The sequence below is a fragment of the Oryzias melastigma genome, linkage group LG1, assembly GCF_002922805.2.
Source record: "Oryzias melastigma strain HK-1 linkage group LG1, ASM292280v2, whole genome shotgun sequence".
In the NCBI taxonomy this organism is placed as follows: Eukaryota; Metazoa; Chordata; class Actinopteri; order Beloniformes; family Adrianichthyidae; genus Oryzias; species Oryzias melastigma.
The window spans coordinates 17,531,952-17,543,748 of record NC_050512.1 but is presented as its reverse complement, the minus strand read 5'-3'; the positions used below and the strand labels follow the sequence as shown (position 1 = coordinate 17,543,748).

Here is an 11,797-nt window from a genome sequence, read left to right as displayed (position 1 = left end):
CACATGCTTACGTGGATTTACTTAAAGGGTGACGCTCATCCGTTGCATGGCTTGCATATGCAGCCAACATAATCAATGGTGTTTATACAGGAAGGGTGACATTCGTGAATGTTTGGCCTGCCAGAGCAACGACTGTGTTTTCCTCCTTCAGGTAGTAGGATCTGTTTGCCCCAGTAGAGACATTTAAAGACAAACCGCTCCTGCTGTATGAATGTACAGATTAATAAAATTTAATTTACTTAATAAGTGCAAAAATTAGCACAAAAGCTCAGAGGTCACTTAGGTCAAAGCTGGCTGTGCTCGTTCCACGTGTACTTTCTCTGGTTATTTTTCAAGAGCAGTGAATACCCACCCTCCTCTGATGTCGGTGATCTAGGGTAACGTCCTGATGGGAACATTAGACAACTTAAGGACAGCGAGTTCTTCAGTAAGTCAGGTTGTTGTCAGGATGAGTGTCACGGACAGCTTCAATGTGGGTAGGTCATTTTGTCATGCGGAGCCTGGTAGATTAGGTACGTCTTGACTATGTTCTAGGAAACAAGGGTTTAGCTGTGCTGAACACTTCTTCCTGTAACCAGGTTGGTACCGGTAGTGCAAGCTCTTCTTCCTCTTAACGAATAATAGCACTTTTATTCTTTTATTGGATTCTGTTTATTCAAATTTTGTATTTCTCCCGCCCCCCATCAATTCTTCCTTGTAACCAGTACCAGCTGGCAAACTCACTGACTTGTGAGTTTCCTCTATGGGTAAACCCCTCGTCTCTCATAGATGGACTTCTATAGACGGCCTTGCTTTTCCTGTTAAAGTATTCGGAGCAATCTGAATTCTTCCTTTCTTGCTTCCCCTCCTTTTAAAGGGGTAGTTTAAGTGCAAGTCATGTCCAAGAATATATTTTTTTAAATTTCACCGCACAAGCAGAGGGGAACAAAGTCCTCCGTTACAAGGGTAAACCACATCGCGCTGAGAAGCGCTTTTCATCATGTGGGTGCGCTGTGAAGCACAGACGTTTAAATGTAATTAATGACTTTTTGTTGTAGCATGACCTTTTTAAAGTTATAAAACTGCGGTCGTGATTATTGTTGACGTCATCAAACAAAAGTGATGTCTGAATTATGAGACAGTTTTTTTTCATAACTCTCCGTTTGGAAGGCTAAATTAAGGGGAAGGGAGAAGGAATAAATTCAGATTGAGCCTTGCAGTGGATTTAGAGTTGGCAGGTATTCTTGCATCAATCGTGTGTGCCTTCATGTCCAATCTTATCATATGGAGATTTAACATCTACATTTGAAGAAACTAGATTTTTTTTTTACAAGGATTAAAGAAACTCACATATTTTATATTTTCCATGTTGGATAAGGGTGACTGTGAGAGTGGAAAAAAGCAGCTTAAACAGCAGAAAGGAGGAGTGCAGGGACAAAGGCTTTACTGGCCCAAACATTTACAGTTTGGTCCTTGTCTTGGCACGGAGGAGGAGGAGGAGGCACAGATGAAGACATTCTTAAGCACAACTGAAGACAGGAATGAGAGGCAGTGTAGGACGGGGGTGCTACAGTGTGTCAGCCTGTCAGGCTGCCTGAAATTCAGGTCAGCGGGGCGTACGCTCAAGTGCTGGAATGTAGAAACAGAAAAATTCTACGGGGAGTTCTGTCTACGCCTGGCAGTCACAGAGCGAGCTCGCTTGAGCGTGTCCGGGGATCTTTAGCTTACCTTTATTTTAGGGTTTGGGTTTTTTTTTTAAGTTGACCTGAACACAAAGTCAAAAACTGGGGAAATGGTTGCTCTGTGAGTGAGCTCACCAGCCAATTGCTAATTTCCAACAACCAAAAACATAAAAACCCAAACAGGTTGTTGCAGGTCATGTCGGAGCAGAGGATCGTTGTTAAACTACAGAGTTGATTTGATTTCCACTCACAAGTTTACAATTAGCTTTGATTTTATTTCAATTGAGTTAAATATTGATCCATAAGTCAAAACGTCTATTGTTTGCTCAAAAGTGGAAGATTTATTAATTAAAGTAGTTATTGTCATAATTTAAAACTTTCAGAAAAACTTTATTTTTTCTTAAGGAAAAAAAATTTGATCGTCTGACTCAGCCTTTCCTGACTAAAAGTCAAGTTATTTTGGTTAATTTTTTGCCTTTTTTTTGCAATCCACAAACTTTAAATCAGTGCTTACAGTTTATGCATTTATCACGTCATAATGAAGCATGATCGCAAGTGCAACGTTCATGTTATTGATACAAATAAATCCCATTGAAATCAGGATTAAACTCACTTGTTGAACTGACTGTAGCCACAATGAGTGTTTTGAGAAAATAGAAAAATGTTACTGTTTTGTATAATTTAAGTCTATGTTTTTTATTTGGAACCATTTTGATTAATCTAGATAAATGTGGTTCTTTCTTTGCCTTTAGATTTTGTTGCAGTTTGTAAATTGTGCTGCTTAACCCTTTAAAGTCACACTCCAATCATCTTTTGATCTATTTTCAAAGCGTTCCCAGTGGTCTTTTAATTAGGATTTTTGACATTTGTTAGTACGGCTGGGTTGATAAAATCAATTAAATGATTTAAATTGATTTAAGCTGAACAGATCAATAATCGATTCATAAAAATATAAATCAATTTAGCACATAAAGCTAAATTCTGCTAGCTTAATGCTAACGTTTAATGGAATTTCTTATAGGACGGCTAATGCTAACAATCGGTCGACCTAAACATGCATTGAACCACTTTATAAACTCACTGGAATTAATTTTTCAAACTAATTTAAGGAAATATTTTTGAAGTAACTATTTGTGGTCTAAAACATTGTTTTTTTTTTTTATACTTTCTTCTTCTGGAATAAGATCTACTGCTATAGTGCAATCGCCACCTAGTGGCCAAACTGAAACGTCCTCCAGGAGAGGCAGAACAATGATTACAATGTTAATGACCTGAACATTTTTATTAAAAACTTCTCCTTTTGAGAATCCATGTAACACTGTATGCTAATAACAATCTCATTATTTCACTAATAAATTGTATGCATCCAAAATCCGATCTTATTCAAACAATATTTTTTTCTGCTCCTGATTCACATTAATACATAAAAAAAAAAATACTCAGAAATGCAATTTCATGCTTAATTTATGCTCAATTAATTTATGCTCTAATGTCCGAGTTCCCCCGTTGCTTCTTTCCTGGACTTTCGATTCCTAGCTCAGGCCCTTTACTCCAAAGCTGCTCTTCCGGAATGAACGGCTCAGCTTCTGCAGTCAGCAAGAAGCCTGAAAATATCTCATGCCACTTGCTAATCATTGTGAGGATCATTATGAAACCCCAGCTTCTCCATGTGGTGGGGGGGAGACGATGTGGTATTTAAGCTCCCAGAACTTGCCTCCACTAGTCAGTCCAGCATTTGCAGATGTGTGTTTTTTGTTTTTTAGGGAACGCAGCAGAAGGCAGTTAAAGTGCAGGCCTGTCATTTAAGGTCGTGTTTAAAAAAAACATCTAGTGATGCACAAAGGAGCAGTTCTTCGGCCGCACCTCTCGGTCCGCTCGCACGATCACCTCGTGTGTTTTGGCGTGAACGCCACAATCAGCAGGCCGCGTGAGTAGAGGACTCCATAATGATCTGTGCTCACATGGAGGGGGGGGGATTGTGAGAGTACACGAAAACAATCAAACGAATCCAATTACTCTGCATTCCCGAGCACGCCCAGTGGAAACTCTCGTTTGTCGTGTGGTTACACTACTACAGCGCGTGAGCAGGAAAGTTATTCCATTTCCTGTTTATTCTCCACCTAAAGCGTGGATTGCTGCTGGATCTTCTTGTTGGAGTTTGTGCGCGGGACGCTGGCTCTGTGTTCAGGTTTCTGCTTTCTGTCTGCGTGCGAGAGCGGAGTCATGTGAGAGCCGACGGGCTGCATGTTCCTGCAGTCAGGAAAATAAGTCTGTGGAAGGAGGGGGGTGGAGGGGGGGGGTGTTGTATCCGTCTGCCTCGCCTTCTAGTTGTCACAGCACACAGTGGGTGGGGCGTCCTCGATGACAGAAAACAAACACAGCTTGTCCCAGACGACTGACATTTCATATCGGCATGATTAAAAAGCGCCTGTGTGCGTGCGTGCGTGTCGTCTCGCGGCCGTGGGCGTGGGCAGCGCGGCGAACAACGGGTTCACATTTCTGCCCTCAGACCTGGACAGAGGAGTCCTGCAGAGGCGGCGGGGCGACTAATGAAGGGCCGCTGACAGACGGTGTGACTGTCATGTTTCTCGGCGGGGCTCCTGGACCCCGTCCTGGCCCCTCTCCCCCCCGCCCGCCATGAGGAACCTGCCAGCCAGATGTAGAGCCACTTTGCAGCCCCAGAGCCGTGGTCGGACTCACGCAAGGCGGCCTCCCCTTTCCCCTCATGTGGAACGTGAGCGCTGTAAACAGTTTGAAAAACAATTTCTAGCTTTGACATATTTAGCAACTGAAATAAAACACAGTCCTCAGTTTAATTCTCATGCGCATAGAGTCAGATCAGGGTTGTCCTGGATGCAGACGAGGACGGGAAACCCGTCGTTTCCACTTCCTTTAAACGAGCAGAGAAAGTGCAGAGGCAGGACGATCGAAAACTCCTCAGCCACGTTCCTGTTGACCCCCTGCCCTCAGTTTGGCTCGCTGTGTAAGACCTACCACTCACTTTCTGTGCACTGCAATAAGTGCACGTAGGGAAGACCTGTTGTTTGCACTGGCTCTTCGTGAGCTGTCCTAGGACACCACTTCCTCACAAGGAAAGTTCTTGTGAAAACTTTAACGTGTACACAGAGTAACTAGCTAGTCTCAGAATATTCCTGAATCTTCCTTCCTCAGGAGTACAGTTTGCTGCACTCAGCAATAATGGAGCAAACATCAGTAGGAGTGACGGCTTTGGATGTTCTAGTTCAAGTTGTAGATAACTTCTTGAGAAGAAGTAGTTTTTAGTCTTTTAGCACTGATCCCCTGATGATGAGAGGAAAAAGAAAAGGCCAGAGGTCTGACACAAGTAATCCCATGCAGCTCAGCACGTGGAAACAGTGAGGTGCAGATTTCACTGCTGGAACTGCATCTTTTTTTCTGGCTATCCATTTTTAGGCTTCTATCGAGTCCCCCAAAACTCTTTCTATTTCTATCCCTGACAAGTTAGGGAAAAAACCTGTGATTCAGAGACACGTGGAGCAGACGTCGCGCGGCGTTCGCTCTTTCAGGGACACAACGTTCGCGTTCATCTGGTGCCACGTTCAGTCTGATAAACATTGCGTGAGGAGAGCCTGGCTTAAGGATAACAAACGTGAGTGAGGGAGGGTCCAACACCCCCGCCCGCTCCCACACAGCTCCAACTCGACGGCGTGCTCGAGGGAAAAAAAATAACGAGTGTGTGTGTGTTGTGGAAGGGGAAGCACATGTTGTTGTGAGGGAGCTGTCACAGACAAACTGCAGAGTTTATTTAGGTCTTATTGATATGCATCAAGAACACAGCTCTTTTTTTGTAAAAAGAAAACAACGCTTCACAGAGGCTTCAGCCCACGCCAAAGAAATTTGTGTTTTAGGTGTTTTAACTTGTTTTTGATGATTAAGCTAATATATAAAGAAAAGAAGCTTAGAATTGCATTTCTGTATATTTTTTTATTCAAATTCATGTACGTCTGGCAATCTCGCTCCAGTATTCCTCACCATTTTTGTTGCACCTCTAATGTTAGATCGGGGTTGTGAGGGGCAAAAGGTATAACGGGAAATCAATGGAGGCTTACTCTGTGCCAACAGAGGCAAATTTCTGATAAACTAATACTGCTCTGCAGAAAAATTGCATTATTTTAATTAAAAGACCACTTTTAAAATATTATAAAAGTTTTGAGACTGTAAGGTTCGAGATTTATAAATAGCTGGAGCTACTCACCAAATTTGCCAAACAGTATCAAGTCTAACCAACTGTAAAGGAAGTATTCCCTTTCCGTCATTATGTGACTTTGCATATTATTCATGTCAGAATTTATAACTGTAAACAACTATTTTTATTTTCTTCCTCCATGAATAATTGATGTTTTTCCCAGCATGCACTGGTGAGCAGATGTTATTTGATGGGAGGATAAACTGTATTTTTACCATTCCAGGCATCACTCTTTCTTTACTTCTCTCAGGGGAGACGTTTCTTTATGTTTTGGAGGAAGATAAATAAAATAAATTTTGGAGTTTTGGATTGAAACCATTCGTTGGAGCACATTTCTTTTATTTTTGGCGTGTCAGGTGAAAAACGTGGTGAGCGAACGTTGGGGAGAAGGTTAGTGGATGTTGAATGGGTTTAAAACAGTGACTTCTTTAAAAGAGGGTAGTCAAGCAGAGTATTTTTTTGGGGGGTGGTAGGGGGGAAACGCCTTGTTTTTGCTTTTTATTACTAGAGAGGAATGGGGTATGGGAGGGGGGTTCAAGATGGTTGGCTCAAGTTACCCTTTGGATGATGTGCTGCCTGGTGCAGCTGAGCACACTGCACTCAAAGAGCCCCCCTTTATTATTTTTTTTAAAGCACGAGGAAAAGAAGTCACGGGCGAGCTCGGACCGCGTTCCCTTTTCCCAAAACACCCCCCACCCCCCGCTGCAGACCCCTCCGCTCCTTCCTGCCTGCTTCCCCTGGCCGCAGACCAAGTGCTTCATGTGGCTGGACTGAGGCAGGTTGGGGGGGCGGCCCCCGCCCTGTCCTCAGAAGACACTTGTTTTGCAGTGGGATCAGGGTGTGTTAGTGTTGGCAGGGTGGAGCAGAGGGTTGAAGGGGTTCAGTCGGGGTCGCCCCCTTCTACTCCCCCCGGAGAGCAGGAAGTAAAAGAAAAAGAGCACTTTCACACGGCCTCCGCGGTGGAAGGCCTCTATGCACCTGTAGAGCCCAGAAGTTGTTTTAAGACTTTTTTTTAACCTAACCAAAATAGAAACCCTAAAAAAGTCCAATAACTTAGTTTTGAAGCTGTAGTTTGGATTTAAAACACAATCTATTTATTTTTTTGTCTCCGATCCACTTGATGGAGATGTTTGGAGTTCTACTTAATGATAAAAATCCAGGTGACGTCCTCCCTGGAAAACCTTTTCAAAAAGGACTGCAGCAGTGCTCCTCTGCGTCCCCCTCGGAGCAGATCCATCTCCCTGATTAGGTTTATTGTGGTTGGAGCTGATGGCCAGAGGAGATCTTACATTGTCGGAGCTTGTTTGTCGTTGGGCCAGAGTTAGCTGAAAGAACAAGGAAGCGCTTCACGGGTTCGGCCCGACTCAACGGGAGGACTGAAAAGTCTTTATGAACACATGTGAGACCAGGACACACAGGAAGAAGAGGGTGTGTGTGTGTGTGAGAGGGGGGGGGGTTCGAACAGTCAGCATTAAGAGTGCGGGTCTTGGAAAGCATCCGTAGAAAGCGGACGCAGTGGAAGATTAGCTCCGCTTGATCCTCGCTGTCACTTAATCAAACACGCTTGCGGTGTGTCCAGCGAGCTGTTTACTCCGGGATCCGGGGTTGTTGGCCTGCAGGGCTTTGGCGGGGATTTTTCTTGGGTCGCTCACAGTCTGTGTCTTGGATTTCAACCCGCGGGGGTCACCAGACCAGATGAGGGAGCTTAGAGCAGCTCCCGCTGGTAAAGATTATTGATCTGTACAGATAGTGGCTGGGAGATTTAAAGCCGACACTCGGCGTGAAGCACATTTTGTTAAGCAGTGGTGAGTTCAGACCTTGCTATATAGATAAGACGGCAGTGAGGGGAGGGCATTAATGAGAAAACTTATATGAAAATAACTTAACAATAGATCTGCAGTTTGTTGGATTCCCATAGAAACTCATTAAGGACCCACTCTGATGAAAATGGTGTTTTTAACATGTTTTTGTTGCATTTTTCTCTGGATGAAGGACATACATTAAGAATGTTAGGCTTAAAATGACATTTCTGAGTATGTCTTTATTTAAATTGTTGTGAATCAGGAGTGTAAACAAAGAGCTCTCAACAGTTTTGGGGATTTTGGCTAAAACAGCATCATTTTGTTTAAAAGGACACTGGAAAAATGTTTTTAAAACAGTGATTGAAGTGGAGCTTTAAGCTACAAATTCACAAGAAAATAACAATTTTTGACTTTTATTGTATGCTTGTGTGTGAGGCATTTAAGGAAAGTAGGTAAACAGAGGAGGCGTCGCCCGCCCCCACAACTCTTGATGTGTGGAAGACAGTGCAGTGACATGAAAGCACAGTTATGAAACCCAGAGAGGCCCGGCTCTCACAGCAATTCTGATCATTTCTATAGACTGCAGGGGTTCCTGTTCACTTGCATCGATCATCTGCTGTCAATGAAGTTCATTTGAACAACCCCTGAAACTCGTGACCGGCCTCGACCCTCTGGAAATGTGTCAAACTGAAAAAAGCGAAACCCCAAAGCGGCTGATATTTATGCATGTTTTGAAGCTGAGGAGATGCAGATGGGAGCGTTGACTCATTCTGTCTTTGTGTGCTTGCAGACGTGCCAAACTGCGGCTCTACTTGGAGCAGCTGAAGAAACTGGTGCCTTTGGGGCCAGACAGCACGAGACACACCACTCTGAGTTTGCTCAAAAGGGCCAAGATGCACATCAAGGTAAACAAAGAACCGAGGGAATGTGCTCACATGACGGCAGACCAAACAGTCAGAGGAGACGAGCATGTTTAGAGCATAAAAGAGGAAAAACGGGCGAAGATTTTAGAGAACTTGATGTTTCTTTATCATCTACAGACTGACTGATAGCCTGACTGAAAAAATACTCTTTAACACACGAGCAAACAAGGTGGGTCAGAAATCTGTCAGCTGATGTGTAGATAAAACATAATGTTGGGTTCCCTTTATGGTCCAACAAGTATTTCAGGTCAAAAAAACGAAGAAAAAACAACAAACAAACAAAAGAAAGTAGCTAAACAGCAGGAGAGATGATAAAAAGAAATTCAGGAAGAAGCGTGTGGATGCAGCTGTTGAAAAGCCAGTGCAGTTGATGTCATGCCTTCGTGATCAGGCTGTTTACAGGCAGCAACAGTGTGGTTGGTGGAAATTGAAGATGTTAGCAGGGTTTTTTTTTCTTAACCCTTTCGTTTCCTGTTTACCACGCTTGCTCTTCTCTCTGCTCGAGAGGACGCGCGCAGATTCTCGGCACTGTTCTGGTATCGCACAAGAGTTTCACGCCAGGAGGGCCTTTGATTCACCACCGAAAAAAAAAAAAAAAAACCTTCATATGCAAACGAGTGCAGACTGTACCCCAGAAAAAGCTTTTCCTGGGTAAACATTTAAATGTTACAGAAGAATTCCAGCTGACGTCTGTCTCTATCTCAATATCTGTTGGTAAATTCTTTCTTCTGGAACGCAGTCAGGCATGAAATAGAGGCTTGTTTGAGGGGCTTTTGTTCTCCAGAACATCAGGAACTGCATCAATGTGATTTTTATCCAGATCTTGCCTATACAACATTGTAGAAAACTGCAACAATTGGAAACATGAAAGATAATGCAGGAATTTTATCTTCATCCTTTTTTTGTAACCTGAAAATTCAAAAAGAATAAAAAAAAAAAACAAATCAGTCGAGGGTGATACCAATCTTTGCATTTTTTCTGTCTGCAGAAGCTGGAAGAACAAGACAAGAAGGCTTTAAATGTGAAGGAGCAGCTCCAGAGAGAGCACCGCTACCTCAAACGCCGCCTGGAGCAGCTCTCTCTGTCGGGGTCGGTCGAGCGCATCCGCACCGACAGCATGGGCTCCACCATTTCTACTGATTCAGAACAAGGTACGCTGATCCAGACGGGGAATCGGAGGCCCGATTAGTGGCTAATTTCTCCAAAATCTGGATGCTAAAAAAACCTGTGCATGCAAGAGTGCACGCAGATGAGAATGATGAGGGCTTCTCTGTGTCCTCTGAAGTGCAGATGGCACTTAAAGCCTCACTTTAGGGAGTTCTTTTTCTTTTTTTTAAAGACCGTTCTCTGATAAACTCCCGATTAGCTCAGGATTGTTTGAAGGGTATAGAGTCGGGTTAAAGGTTAACCCCTTAGATTACAGATAAAGAAGTCTGTCCCTTTTTTAGCTACTGAGGGCAGATGTTACGTCATGTGGGCCCTTTGTGTGCGGATGCAAGTCATGCTAGATGTGCGATTCCGAAACGGTACATTACTCATCTCTGCGATTGTTAGTCTGCCAGTCGCGAGTGTCACACTTCCCTGAAAATCTTTGGGCCCCAGAAGTATGCTTCCTAATCCTGCATGAGGTAAACACACGTTTATCACTGGAAGTGGATTATCCAAAGGGGCACAAAGATCGTCCCGTTTGCCCAGCATCAAAGGCTGTGCAAATCCAGGTTTAATCCTCAGGTGCTACAAGCTTCTTCGCATTTATTGCATGTGATGCACTTAATGTCTGAAGCTGCAGATACTCCAGACATTTCAATGCAGGTTCTTGGTGTTCACACTGAACAAGCAGGGAGGGGCTTCTTCTTCTTTTCTCTTTATACCGTTTACTAGTGCTTGTCCGCCACCGGCAGTTGATAGAGGCTTGATGCAAAATGTCAAAGCTCTATTTCACAGCTCTATTCCAAAAAATGAAAGACCTGGTGTCATGTGATTCAGTCCGGGTGCAAACCGCTATTAAGAGTTTGTTCTCCATGGTCAGTTGTCAAACAGTTGGCACCAATGTGAATCAAAAAGGATGCTAGGTCATCCAAATGTCACTACCTAAGCCAGTCCCTAACACTTTCAACGTGTGTTCAATGGCCACACATTTAGGACGTAAAGCCTGAAACAGTCATAGAAATTTGCAAGGCTCAGCACTAACACAGAAACCTTTGGGGCTACACGCTTGTACGCATATTGCCAGGCGCGGTGTTAGCGTGGCTTTAGTCATAGACTGCTCTTACAAGTGAATACAGGCTGTCTACGGACGGAAATGGACAAACCTGTTTAAGGGCCACGCAGGTGGTAACCACAAAATATTAAGATTGTAGTGAGCCCATAGAGAGAAAATGTTACGGCACATTTTTATCTATGGGCATGCTGCGGGCGACAAGTCGTAGGGAACACTTAAACGTGAGGGTTTGCAAGTTTTTACTGGTGAAAGAGATTAAATTCAGTCGTTTCATATGGTCGACTAGAGCTACGAAGGTCAGTGTCCAACAAGTTTTCCAACCAACCTGCCATTGAAGCTCCTTATTGGCTATACACACCTGATCCAGGTAATCAGCAGCAGATGAGACAGGGTTTCTAGAAAACCAGGAGTGTGACACCCCTGGACTGGGATAGGGACACCGTAAGATAGCATCACTCGTACACCTTAAGATAACTTACATTATCCTTACAAATATTTCACGATACACTTCCTACACGTACAAGGGTACGATCCATTTTCATGACCGCCACCTCATAGGAACTACCAAACTCACCTGTGCTCCTTTTAAGATGCAGCCCCTCCCCCTCTACGGGCCAAAAAACAACCCCTCCATACAGGTGCATGTGACTTAGGTCTAAGTGTGGAGCTTTTGTTTTCTCTAACACATTCTCTTTTGTGCATGCAGAGGTGGACATCGAGGGCATGGAGTTCACCCCGGTGGAAGCCGACAGCGTGGACAGCATCAGCGATGGTGAGGAGGAGGAGGAAGAGGAGGACCACTACAGCCTCCAGAGCAGCTCCAGCGACACCAGCTACACGGCGACACATTCCCACAGACTGCAGCCACACCACTGTTAGACACTGCGCCAGGCCCGCACCCCCCCTCCCCCACTACCACCACCACCTCAGCCAGCTCCACCTCCCCCCACCTCCTCCCCCATGGA

General features: G+C 44.1%; 1 protein-coding gene across 1 annotated transcript in view; it reads left to right on the top strand.

Annotated features, from left to right (window-relative positions):
- The window catches only part of mxd4 (MAX dimerization protein 4), a gene marked incomplete at its 3' end in the record, with an annotated part of 20,800 nt that extends 9,170 nt beyond the window's left edge, over positions 1-11,630 (top strand). The window contains 3 exon segments of the mRNA XM_024289747.2: positions 8,479-8,593; positions 9,600-9,762; positions 11,539-11,630. Coding sequence (XP_024145515.1) covers positions 8,479-8,593; positions 9,600-9,762; positions 11,539-11,630 — 370 coding nt within the window.
- Between the last annotated feature and the right edge of the window lie 167 nt (positions 11,631-11,797).